We start from the raw sequence: 13,470 nt of genomic DNA, 5'->3' as shown, positions 1-13,470 counted from the left end.
TCCTCAATAAAGATACACTCAGCTGCAACTCTTTTGAGTCTGTGTCTGTTTGTCACTTCGCCCACTCGTTGCTCACCTATCCCGAGATCCCTGTCCCATCAGTTCCAGTGCTCCGGCCGAGCTGGTCCATCGCAATATCCTTCATATTATATATGATAAAAATGAAGCCTAGAGATGTGAAGTGACTTGTCCTAAAGCACACAGAAAATTGGCAAAAATGACACATGACTCTTTACTTAGGCCAAAATTAGTATTCAGTTTTATTTTCTTGCTCTGACATTCCTGCTGTGATTTCAGAGAAACCATTCCTCAATGTGAGCTACAAGAGAAGCCGCATTTATGAAGTCACAGCTGGACAAAGAATGTTTAAAATAGGAGTAAGGGTGGATGCTTTTCCTCAGCCCAATGTCACCTGGTAAGTGAGCCTCCTTTCCTGGGATTCACTGTTCCTGAGTCTGTTAACTTTCACCTTTACAATTTACTCTTTATTCATACCCTTACAGCAGAGACCCTGTCTTGGGCATGGATGCTCACAAATAATCCTAATTCTACCCTCAGGGTGCCTGTACTCTCAGAAATTAGTTCTTTTTTTCTGCTTTCTCAAGGTTTCTTTCATTATATTATCTTTCTTTCCTTCATCATTCCTGGGGAAAATGAGTTTTCCTATCAGAAAAGAGAATAGATAATAAATCTTGATAGATAGCTAAGGTCATTAAAGATAGGCTTTATCAATCATATTTTGAAGGACTCTTAAAGATGGTCTTCCCCAGACCAGTAGAGGTCCTTGAACACTAGGGTAAGAAGTTACAACATTTTTAAATAGATAGCCATGTATTTTAATTTGATTCTGTAAGTTACCCAGAATGTTGCTTAAACCCAGTTTCTTGACCTGCAAATTTTCCTGAGGATTAAATAAAATAATATTATTTCATTTGTCACTATTGCTTATTTTAATAGGGAATGGAACACTATCAAAAGTTCTGGAGAGCTGGGCACAGTGTAATCCTACCTATTCAAGGAAGCAGAGATTACAAAGATTGTAGTTCTAAGGCCACCCAGGGAAAAAGTGCACAAGGTCTCATATGAACCATTAAAAACCTGAATGTGGTAGCATGTGCCTGTCATTCTAGCTATTCAGAAAGTATCAATAGGAGGATTGAGTTCTAAGTCAGCTGGAGCAGAAACTCAAGATTCTGTTAAAAAAAAAACTAAAACAACAAGGGTGGAGGCATGGTTCAGGTGGTTGCAAGCTTGAGGCTTCAAGTTCAAAAGCCAGTATTTCCTTTACCTAAAAGGTTATATAGTGTGGAATAATTGATTTGAAGTGAGCTTTAGAAGGATGAATGTGGTCTTATGTGTGTAGAATGGTAACAGAGAAAGACTGGAAGAAATGCTGCTGTTGTTGAAATTTATGATAATAGCTTTTTAGAGACCTACTGTGGCATGAACAAGCTGGAAGTAATGGGAATATAATAAAGAATGGGCTGGGGAAACATTACAGACATAACATTCTCAGGATTTAGGATCCAGTTAGATGTAGGAATTATTCCCAATGATCTGAGGTATTTTATCACTTGAAATTTGGTAAAGTGTAAGCGTGATCATTCTGTTAACAATCCTGGCTTCATTGGGATGAAAAAAGCTGTGGGAGGAATGAGAAAAGAACTCCAAGAAGAGCTCACTCAGAGATGTTCATGAACATTTGGAAATAGGGTCTAGAATGAGGTGCTGGAACTGTGACCTTGGGAGTCATCATGTGGGAGTAACTGAATATACTGAAGCAAAGAGGTCAGAGTTCAAAGGCAAGATCCAGAGTAACATTTATGTGTTTGGACATTCATAGTTACACACATTTGTTATGCACTACTATTAATTGATAAAAGTACATCTTAGCACTGCATGTAAGTACATGTCCAAATCTCCCTCTTTTTGTATCCTATATGTCTGCCATGTTTTTTAAGTGTTTGATTAAAAAAAACTTAAAGGAGACTAAAAGGGAAACAAAAAGTCAGTGAAAAGAGAAATAATGCTTAGAACAGTTTCCAGAAGCTAAGAGAGGAGGAATTGGTGTCTGAGGTCAAATACCCTAGATCTGATCGTCATGAATGCTAAGAGAAGGTTAGTAGTTTGATAATTAAAGTATTATTGGTAAACAGAGAAGAGGAAATTTCAAAAGAATGGCATGAAGAAAAATCCGATTTTATAGGGTAAAAGAATGGATGGAAAGTAAGGAAGTAGAAGGGGGAGGAGGGGGAGAAAGGAAAGGAAGGAGGAAGGGATGGAGAGAAGGAAGGAGAGAAAGTGTGAATGGAAGAGGGAAAAAGAAAAAGAGATATTTTCCAAAAGTTTTGAACATTAAGGAAAAGAAGAGAGACAGAACAGTTTGCTTTCAATGTGACTGTACTAAGGGGCTTCTGCCAGGCAATTTCATGTAAAAGATTCCACTGCTTTGCTTCAGTTTGTTGATCATGAGGAAGCATAAGTAAAATGTTCTCTGGGTAAAAGGTTAGATGTCTCAGCAGACAGCATCATATATTAATCATTCCTCCCCTATACCTCATAGGTTCAAAGATGGAAAGCCACTCCCAGAAAACCATACCTTCCAATATGACCCTCTTCAATACAGATTCACAATCCTGGAAGTGAACGTGGGACATGCTGGGAACTACACTTTTGCTCTGAGCAACACCAAACATGGCCTGTATAAAAATCTTACCATACAACTAATTGTTAATGGTGAGTCTGGAGGATTTGAAATCTGTACAACAGCTCTGGGTTCCTTTCTTGACATTATTAGAAAAGGGATTTAAAGCAGGAATCTGATAGGAGTTATCTTAGCCATAGAAAAATAGGAATTTTTTTTTTCCTTTGTGCCAGTACTGGGGCTTGAACTCAGAACCTGGGTACTATTCCATAGCTTTTTTGCTTAAGGCTGGCAACTCTACCATTTGAGCCACACTTTCAATTGCAGCTTTTTTTGTGGTTAACTGGAAATAAGAATCTCACAGTCTTTCCTGCCTATACTGGCTTCAAACTATGGTCCTCGTATTTCAGCCTCTTGAGTAGCTAGGATTACAGACAGGCATGAGACATTGGTACCTGGTGAAGTGGGACTTTTGGAAGCACATTTTGGTTACCTAGAATTTGCTGCCTAACCTTTTATGCTGAAAGCACTTAGAATTCTGATGAGTTAATTATACATCTCTTTACATGATAGAGATATAATTGGTCTCATCTTTTTGAAAAAAAAATGTAATGTGAGGTGTGGAAAACCTAAACTCCTTCTGAGTGCCCCTCCCCCCTATTTTTTTACATTGAATGGGACTTGAAGGAGAGGATCACACTGTTGTCCATTGTTCATTTGGAGTCATTTTTGGTAGTTTCCCTTGAAAGTAATGCAGCCAAGCTCATATAAACATGTTTTCGTTCATGTGTCAAATCCCGAAAAAAAAAATCATATGGTGTAACTTTAAAAGGAGGGGGCTGGGAAGGTGGCTCAGTGGTAGAGTGCTTGCCTTGCATGCATGAGGCCCTGGGTTCCATTCCTCAGCACCACATAAGCAAAAAGAAAAAAGCCGGAAGTGGCGCTGTGACTCAAGTGGTAGAGCACTAGCCTTGAGCTAAAGAGCTGAGGGACAGCGCCCAGGCTCAGAGGTCAGGCCCCACGACTGGAACCAAAAAAAAAAAAAAAAAGGAGGAATTATAAAAGATGGTTCTTTGGGGTGAACCATTAAGATTAAAGATTGGCAAAGGATAGAGAGAAGTGGTGAATATAATTGAGGTACATTATACATACTTATGAAAATAACATCATGAGATGCACTAAAACTGTTTATGCATAAGAGTGTGGTTAAGAGAGCCATTGGCCAGGTGTCAGTAGCTCATACCTGTAATCCCTAGCTGCCAGAAATGGTGTTGTGGCTCAAAGTGGTAGAGCACTATACTTGAGCACAAAAGCTCAAGGACCAGGCTAGGAAGGTGGCTCAGTGGTAGAGCACTTGCCTTGCATGCTCGAGGCCCTGGGTTCAATTCCTCAGCACCACATAAGAAAAAAGCCAGAAGTGGCGCTGTGGATCAAGTGGTAGAGTGCTAGCCTTGAGCTGAAGAGCTGAGGGACAGCGCCCAGGCCCAGAGTTCAGGCCCCGCGACCGGACCCAAAAAAAAAAAAGCTCAAGGACCATGCCAGGCCTTGAGTTCAAGCTCCAGTACCAGCACAAAAAAAAATGGAAGGAAGGAAGGAAGGAAGGAAAGAAGGAGCCATTAGAGGACTAAATTTATCAAAAGATATTTTATGTATATTATGTAAATATAATTAATTTAGATTAATAAAAAGAACTAAGTGATAACATCAAATTATAGGCATTTATCTGTAAATGATATTTCATTCTTTATGGCTGAATAATATTCTACCTCCCCATACTGCTCATTTCAAAGATGAGAAAACTGAAGCAGGAAGTAAGAAAATAACTTCTTCAAGATCTCATATAAAATGCTGTAAAACAGCCAAACTTAAGTGATTTTTGTTTTAGTTAAATTATAGATAAGGCACTGTTTTATAGATTCCAAATTATAATGATTTAAATGAGAGAAGTTTACTTCTTGCTCACATAACTACCTTCATGTAAACAATCTAAAGTGAAGGAGCCAGGGCTTTTTGTTGCTTTACAATTGTTCTCATACATACCGTCTCAGCAATTTACCACCAAATGAGGAAGGAAGGTCTACATTTTATCATTTGTGACATGGAAGTTTTACATATCCCCAAATTTAATCACATGGCTGATGCTTATTGCTATGGATGGGAAACAGTCTTTGAATGGCCGGTCATTTTCCCTGTTAGTAGTATGGAGAGAAGAAATATGGGGACAATTATAAGTATGTACCAAATTTATAATTGCAAAAGTGTAGTTAAGAGACAAAGTCCTAAACTTCTTTATGCTTCTTTTCTGTAGTTCTTTTGATGGACACTTTCTTCAGTGTTTTTATACACACACACACACACACACACACACACACACACACACACACACACACACACACACAGAGTAAAGGTGATGAATGAGGGGGCGTTACAATTATGAAAGTATTAAGCCTGGATAGAACTGTGACCATTTTTTTCATTTCAGTGTCTCATGAGAAGATATGAACCAGAAAGGAGCACATTTGGGTTAGTTTTGTGCTTTCCTATGATATCAGAGGCTTGCACTGTTGGAGATGAATTGGTAGGATTGAAGGGAAAATGTGCTTTTCTCAATAGCTGCAGCATCCACTATTAGTTAACTCCACATACACAATTGAAGAAGCAAAGTAATTGCACAATTTGCAGCTCTATGAAGAAGGGCCTGTATCTGTTTCTCTGACTGCCCTACTTATCACAGGAACAACCAGGCTACTTCATGGCTTTAGATTTCTTTGTAATCACTTGGGAGTCATATCTGGGATATGTGTCCCTATTTTATGGGAAAACAGAAGTAAGGAGAAAGGGAGGAGACAGGATTAGCATTACTCCCTCCTAGAAAGTTAGGGATATTCTTCTTGAGGAGTCTTCAGAGAAGATTGTCTCATATTCTTCTGTTTTGGTACTCCTCAGAGTCAGATTCCTCTTGAAAAGCCTTCTAACATTAAAATATTTTCTGGGGTCATGAGTGTGGCTAAGTGGCACAGCATCTGGCTAGCAAGTACATAACCCTGAGTTCAAATTTGAGTACCATACAAAAAATTCTGATCAGCTGGTTGTCATGACATTTCCTGAAGTATACTCAGTAGCCTTCCCAAGGCCAAACTACCTATTAAAGGATCTCTATCAGTCCATACTTGCACTGCCCTAATGACAATTCAGGGCTGATAAATTGGTAAGTTAACCAAGTGGAAGGTGATAGAGTGAGGAGAGGTATCCTCAGAGAGATATTTGCCCAGCTGGGCACTGGTGGCTCATGCCTGTAGTCCTAGCTAATCAGGAGGCTAAGATCTGAGGAGTGCGGTTCAAAGCCAGCTAGGCAAGAAAGTCTGTGAGACATTTATGTCCAATAAACCACTAGAAAACTGAAAGTGGCACTGTGGCTCAAGTGGTAGAGCACTTGCCTTGAGCTGAAGAGCTGAAGGACAGTGCCCAGGCCCAGAGTTCAAGACCCACGACTGACAGAGAGAGAGAGAGAGAGAGAGAGAGAGAGAGAGAGAGATTTGCCCTACTTCTAATTCAGAAGTTTCCAAACCTAGTCTTTCTCTTCCCCCAAGAAGAGGCATTATGGTGGTTATAATAGTATATAACATATAACCTTGGATACCTTTTGTTCTAGGATAGTTCTATCTTGAGAACATAAAACAATACCTATTTATGTGAACTTGAAAGGCAGAAACTAAATGTTAAAGAGTGGTTTTTGTTTCTGTTCTTGTTTTTGTGATCTTCATCCTGGGGCTTGAACTCTATCAGTCTGAGAGCTTTCTCTGAGTTCCTTTGCTCAAGGCAGGCACCCTGCCACTTGAGCCACAGTTCCACTTCTGGCTTTTTTGGTTGTTGATTGGAGATAAGAAGACTCTTCTGCTTAGGTTGGTTTCAAACTGTAATCCTCAGATCTCAGCCTCCTGAATAACTACGAATACAAGGGTGAGCCACTGGAGGTTGGCTGATTTTTTTTTTGAACTCTTACTAGAATCTGGATATTAATCCTTTATCCACTGAATAGTGGGCAAAAATTTCCTCCTATTCCATGGGTTGTCTCTTGATTCTGGAAACTATTTCTGTGTTTATGAATCTGAGTCTACATTACCTAGTTTCTGTGTCCACATTGATTATCAGTGTAGTCACTTGTTTTGCAATGAGGGAAGGTTAAGCTTTTTGGGGTTTGGGTTACAGAAATGCAGGAATTTCTGCCCTCCCCAGGTGAGACTTTGTCTTTAAGATCTCTCCTTAGTTGTTATTCCTCCATGGGTGCTATGAGTTAAGATGTGCAGGGTCTCCTTCTGGTGTTTTTGCTTGTTGTACAAGATGCAGAGCTCTAGTCTCTTTTTATGCCAGTACTGGGGCATGATTTTGGGGCCTGAATTCTGTCTCAGCCTTTTCACTCAAGGCTAGTGCTCTACCACTCAAGCCACACTTCCACTTCTATTCTTTTAGTGGTTAATTGGAGATAAGAGCCTCATGGATATTCTTGCCCCAGCTGTCTTGGATCCAAGATCCTCAGATTTCAGCCTTCTGAGTAACTAGGATTACTGGTATCAGGCTGATACCAAGCTAGAACTCTCAGCTTGTGTACCATAGGATATTCCATAGAAGGCTTCCTTTTCTCTTTTGCTTGCAATCCCCTTGAGATTCTCTACCTTCCTTAATGTTTTTTCTTAGTGTTATGTGTTATTCTTTTGTTTGCTTTATAAATCTAAAGTTTTGAATTGAAACCTCTTTGTACAATACTTAATGATAGTAAAATAAATACAAAATATAAGCATAAACATAGGGTTTAATATATCTGGATTTTCACCAGTTTCTAAATGTCTGTTTACTGTACCTTTATTTGTCTTTCCATGCCAGCTACCACTCCTTGCAGCCACGCATCTGAAGTTTTACTTTAGACTTGTGGTAATGCAGGAAGTGCTAAGTAACTGTGGTTTCACATCTTCTCTCTTGTTGGTTTTCTTAAGTGCACATCCAAACAATAAATGTTGTTGTTGAAAATAGAAAATACAATGTCTTCTTGTAATTAAGTTCAACATATAAGTTGAGAAATGAATTTGTGCCCAGGTTAGAGTAGTGAATTTGATTTTCAGCCTTGCTTTTATTAAAATTGCAGTCTAAAAGAATATTTTGAAATCCATAGGTCTTGTCATTTAGAACTTTGGAATTCATTTGGCCTCAAAGAGTTCTGTTGCACTTACTGGACTGTAACTTGAAGTGGTATTAAATATATTTCACAACAGGCTGAGGAGGTGGCTCAGTGGTAGAGTGCTTACCTTGCATGAATGAGGCCCTGGGTTTGATTCCTTAGTACCACATAAGCAGAAAAAGTTGGAAGTGGCGCTGTGGCTCAAGTAGTAGAGCTCTAGCTTTGAGCTGAATCACTAAGGGACAGTGCCCAGGCCCAGAGTTCAAGCCCCACAACCGATAAAATATATATATATATATATATATATATATATATTTTACAACAAGCACATATGTTGACTAGTTAAGTCAGACCATAGTACTATCACTAGATGCAGGCAGGTGAGGGTTAGTGAGGTTTCCTTTTAATTGTAGGAACTCTTCACTTAGGATCCTTGACTGTCCTGAAGGTCTGAGGAGACATTTTTTTGAGTTGTCTGAAATATACATACAACACTCAGCTTTTATAATTGTTCAGGTTCCTCCTGGAGCTGCAGTAAGGATGTCTAAAACTTGTCTCATCGTTTTCACCTCTGAATTTAACAAAGAGAGATTCTTTTGGCAGTATCATTGAAGACTTGCTGGATGTGTTTGTTAAAGGATTCTATATGCCGTAAACATCCCCCAGGCTCATAGATGGAATGAGGACAGAGGCCAGGTGATCACACCAGTGGAAAACAGACCTAGTCCACCTATATGTTGTGGTAAATTTGCCAGCTTTGTTAAAGTTGGGACCCATCTGCCTGCATCCAGGGAAAATCTATAGAACAGCATCCTATCCAACCCAGTGCCAGGCACAGTTTGGTCCCACAAAGCCATTTGGTGCCATTCCTAGTTGCCCAGCGTGTATTTATGTTATAGAATGCAGGTGAGGGTTAGTGCAGTTCCCCCTTTTTTTTTTTTTTTTTTTTTGTCGGTCGTGGGGCTTGAACTCTGGGCCTGGGCGCTGTCCCTCAGCTCTTCAGCTCAAGGCGAGCGCTCTAACACTTGAGCTACAGCGCCACTTCCGGTTTTCTGGTGGTTTATTGGAGATAGGAGTGTCACGGTCTCTCCTGCCCCGGGCTGGCTTTGAACCGCGATCCTCAGATCTCAGCCTCTTGAGTAGCTAGGATTACAGGCGTGAGCCACCAGCGCCCGGCTGCAGTTTCCCTTTAAATGTAGGAACTCTTCACTTAGGGCCCTTGACTTTGATCACAGAATAAGAATTTCTGGACAAGTCAGGATGGTAAGAAAATTTGGTGAGATTATTGAGTAAGAACACAGCAGGCAAGCAGACAGAGGCACATTCCAACATAATGTGGTGTTCTCACGCGCAGGAGGGTACATGGGGGGGAGATACACACACAGCTCACAGCTCTTTGGCTGTTAGAGATATTTAAAGGCAGGGGGTCTGGCTTCGAAGTTATGCAAAGACAGATGTTTTACTTTTGCTCTATTTCTGGATGTTGAGGGACATTTCTTCCAGGTAATAATTCTTCCCATCATAAAGCAGATCTTTATCCTTGATATAAGGAAGGAGACCTTCTATCTGCATTTTGGGAAGGAGGTTGCTTAAATTTTGAGGAAGCATTTTTCCCAGGAATGCATACATTCTGTCAGACAAATGTTAATTCTTGTTTGAGAAACGCATCCCTCAGGAAGGAATACATCCTATTGACTCTCTTTGAAGCAAAGATAGCACTTCTGTTTTTCTAAATACCATATTTCTGAGTTGCCTTCATCTGGCCTCATTTTCCTTAAGTTATTCTGTCTCAGTACAGGTACTACTATTAGATTCTCCCTGCTGAGTCAGGTATCTATTAGTTGCTAGTGTTACTCAGCTTTTCATTACTGTGACAAAACACCTGAGACAAACAACTTAAAATGACAAAGGACATTGGTTAACAGTCCATGGGCAGCTAACTCCATTTTTTCCTTGTTCTGTAGTGAGGTAATAGATCATAGGAGGAGACTGTGACTGGGATAAAAAAATTTTTTTCTGGGTGCCAGGGGCTCACATCTGTAATCCTAGCTACTGAGCAGGTTGAGATCTGAGGATCACAGTTCAAAGCCAGACCCAACAGAAAAGTACATGAGACTCTTATCTCTAATTAACTAAAAAAAAAGCTGGAAGTGGAGCTGTGGCTCAAGTGGTAGAGTGTTAGCCTTGAGCACAAAAGCTCAGTGACAGTGCCCAGGCCATGAGTTAAAGCATACATACACAGCCACAGAAACATACATACAACAACAACATCAACAACAACAACAGACAACATCCCAAATCATTGGAGTAGAAATGGGTAGGGCAGAGTGTTAGTATTGTGCTCACCTTTGGTCCTCAGCTCCACCCAGACTTGGGCTCCCTCCCATTCCTGGAGTTCCCTGCATACAGCTGGCCCCTCCCTCTCTCTGCCCAGACCCACCTGAACTGCGATCCACCTCACTTCCTATCCCCCAGACCCTGCTGCTACCTGGATGATGACAGAGGCCATGTGCTCCCTCTTGGGGGAAATATGGCTCCTCGAATAAACCTTATAATAATCTTTCTCCTGTGCCTGCCTGCCTCTCCATGGTTCCCTGGGATGGATGTGTCCGATCCTCTGTCAGAGGATTTGGATAAGCCTCCAAGGACACAGTCTCAAAATACTTACATTTAATCAGATTTCTACCACCTGCTTCCATTACTTCCTAATGGCTCAACAAATTACAAACCTGTTAATTAATTATCCTTTGATGAGATCAAAGCCTTCATGAACCAGTCACATTTCCCAAACCTTGGTTCTGAACATTGCTTCATTGGTGACTAAACTAAGCATTCAACATGTCGTTTTTTGTGGGTCATTTCAGATCCAAACCCATTACATTGGTAGGTCATGGAGATATCATAGGTGAATGGGAAATTCCTTGGCAATTTCTAGGGTGAAGACAGAAGAGAGTTCATAGGAGTCTTGGAACAGCACATGTTTATAAATGGATGCAAAATTTTACAAAAAGTTTATTTTAAATCTATGATACCTTTCCTTTATTTTCCTTTATGTAGGATGTTAATCTCTACAATGTTAATCCCCTCTTTTCTAGAAAAACCTAAAATCTATGAGAAGGAGACAGATTTAAAGAACATTCAGCCAGTGTTCCTGGGCAGTGAGAAAATTCTTCATTGTACTGCAAGTGGTCTTCCTACACCTTCCTTCTTATGGGCCTGGGAACCCTGCAGCCAGGTGGATGAGTTGTAAGTTATTTGCAGGCTTAGTAACTTGTCATGATGCAGATTTCCTTCATTTGCAGACTTATGTGAGGAACCAGCAAGTCCAAGATCTTATCAGAAGACTGTCTGTCATCTGACAGGCTCTGCAGTTAGTCTTTGAATGGGGCCCAGGAAGATAAGAGGCTCCACAAACTTCTATACCCCCAACTTTGCTGTTTCCTTACTTCCAAACTCACTTCTTAGGATAATTCTAAGAATTGTTATCACCAAGAAATAATAGTTGTTATGATTATTGGGCCAGGGAAATTTAGGTTTAGGTTGGAGAAGAATATAATTTAATTTGGGGAATAGACTTTAATAGGATTTAATTTGGAGTAGAATAGAACAAGGAAAATTTCCAAGTATGTCATTGTACAGAAAAGTTTCAGTAATGGGCTTGAAATGTGGACATGTCTCATTGGTTAAAAAATTGCTTTCATGATATGTCTGATTAGAATAGTAACCATGTTTATCAAATCTATAAGAGAATAGCATCTTTAGATCAGAGTAACTCCTTTTACCTTTCAGTGATCCTTGCATAGGATGGAACAGAGGGATACCTCTTCCCCAGTAACAAATAGAGATCTAGAAACTAAGGGGAAAAATGATGGTCATAAAACGTAGAGTCAATGGAGATATGTCAATGTTTTCCTGAGTGTTAGCTCATTTGAACTCTGTTTTTTAAAGTTCCAGTACCATGCATGCCTGAAGCATATTAGATTCTTGGTCTATTTTAAATTGAATGCCACCGTCATCTTTAAAACAAGTAGATGAAAGTGTCTACTATAAAAATCAGAGAAAGGAATAAGGAAATTCAGCTAGGCTAAATAAATTGCCTAAATTCCAGAGTAGAGTTTGATAGAATTTCACTGTTTACTTACTACCTGTCACAAAATTCTCTCTACAGGCCAGCCTGTAGAGAAATTTTATGCCTTCTAGTAACTTTGGAATGGTGTGGATAACCTATTTAGGTTTCAGTTATTGTCTAAAGGTTGATGTATTTACTTTCCAGGAAGTTAACTTGGTTAACTCACTGATTGCTATACTGTGCTGAAAGAGAGTTCTGAGCAGATAGCCATGGATTAGCAAGAATCACCTAGGGCTATTGAACTCTGAATGGGGGATTCCTAGGAAATGCTTGCCCATTCAGGGAGAAATTTAGGAAATTCAGCCGTTAGAGCAAGCTCTAATTTTCAGGTAGTAGGGGAATTTAGTGTTGTCTCCCACTGCTGCCTAGCTGACTTCCAGAGACGCCAACTCCATTCAGTTGTCCACGGGATACATAACAGATGGATCCTTTAGGAATGGACACATCCTTATCTCCTCTCCTTAGGCATTAGAAAAGGCATCCTGGATGTTGTAACAGTGGTTCTGTCCACTTACTTTTGGCTTTGTCCTATTTCTTTTCTTCACTGGCATTTGGTAATTCAGCTAAAATGATGCCAATTGCATTGTTTTTATACCTTTCTATGTGCTGGAGACATTTCCTACAAAATGACTCTCCTACCAAAAATTTCACTAAAGAAATAGTTTCTTAGTACATAGTTACACAGTTTGTTTTTTCTTTTCATTTTTTTTTGTGTGTGGGGGGTCTGGTCATGGGGCCTGAACTCTGGGCCTGGACACTGTCCCTCAGCAATTCAGCTCAAGGCTAGCACTCTACCACTTGAGCCACAGTGCCACTTCTGGCTTTTTTCTTTTTACTTATGTGGTTCTGAGGAATGGAAACCAGGGCCTCATGCATGCAAGGCAAGCGCTCTACCACTGAGCCACCTTCCCAGCCCTAGTTACACAGTTTCTTAGTAGATAGTTACTGTATTTCAAGAGCAATACCAGTTTCTGTCAGGCTCATTCATGTAAAATTAAAGTCTTATTTATTTTTATGAAAAAACACCTGAGTAATCTAATACTAGTTCCATTTTTAATGAGGAAACATGTTCAGAAATTAAAGTAATTTTCAGAAGGCATAAAGCCAACAGTGCTTGGATATGAATCCCAAGTTTACTAAGTTTCTTATTCCTATCATTTCATCTAGAATCTCTCTTCAAACAGATTTTAGCTAATCAACAGTGCCCAGACCTCTAGACATGTTTGTCTTTGCTTAAGATTCAGAAAGGAAAAATTTAATTGGGAAGAGGTAACAGTAAAGGAGAATCACAGACTATATATCATCTAGATACAAGGGTCTGTTCTAAATAAGAAAAACACTGATCTTAAGGTCAATGGCCATCAGTTGCATGGATCTCTTCGTTCTTCTAACATCTCTGCTTAGGACCTTTTCAAAACCTCCCATGCTCCTAGATTGGGAGAATTAACATCATGAAAATGCCAATACTGCTAAAAGCAATCTACAAATTCAATGCAATACCCATCAAAATCCAAAAACTTCATA

General features: G+C 39.8%; 2 protein-coding genes across 6 annotated transcripts in view; one reads left to right on the top strand and one right to left on the bottom strand.

Annotated features, from left to right (window-relative positions):
- The window catches only part of LOC122096366 (40S ribosomal protein S29-like), a 40,098-nt gene extending 33,951 nt beyond the window's left edge, over positions 1-6,147 (bottom strand). Inside the window, exon 1 of one of the 3 annotated variants that reach the window (XM_042666897.1) lies at positions 6,141-6,147. The gene's annotated coding sequence lies outside the window, so the exon portion shown is untranslated. Of the gene's footprint in view, positions 1-1,372; positions 1,379-2,154; positions 2,161-6,140 lie in introns of those variants that run through there. The other 2 variants (XM_042666898.1, XM_042666896.1) reach the window with 2 other exon arrangements.
- Positions 1-13,470, top strand: part of LOC122096363 (vascular endothelial growth factor receptor kdr-like) — a 179,940-nt gene that overhangs the window by 80,399 nt on the left and 86,071 nt on the right. For all 3 annotated transcript variants that reach the window (XM_042666894.1, XM_042666892.1, XM_042666893.1), the window contains exons 9-11: positions 298-415; positions 2,564-2,736; positions 10,913-11,063. In XM_042666894.1, coding sequence (XP_042522828.1) covers positions 298-415; positions 2,564-2,736; positions 10,913-11,063 — 442 coding nt within the window. The remainder of the gene's footprint in view (positions 1-297; positions 416-2,563; positions 2,737-10,912; positions 11,064-13,470) is intronic.

Source organism: Dipodomys spectabilis, unplaced genomic scaffold (assembly GCF_019054845.1).
Source record: "Dipodomys spectabilis isolate Male_0828 unplaced genomic scaffold, ASM1905484v1 ptg000370l, whole genome shotgun sequence".
NCBI classification, from domain to species: domain Eukaryota; kingdom Metazoa; phylum Chordata; class Mammalia; order Rodentia; family Heteromyidae; genus Dipodomys; species Dipodomys spectabilis.
This window is presented reverse-complemented; position numbering and strand designations above follow the sequence as displayed.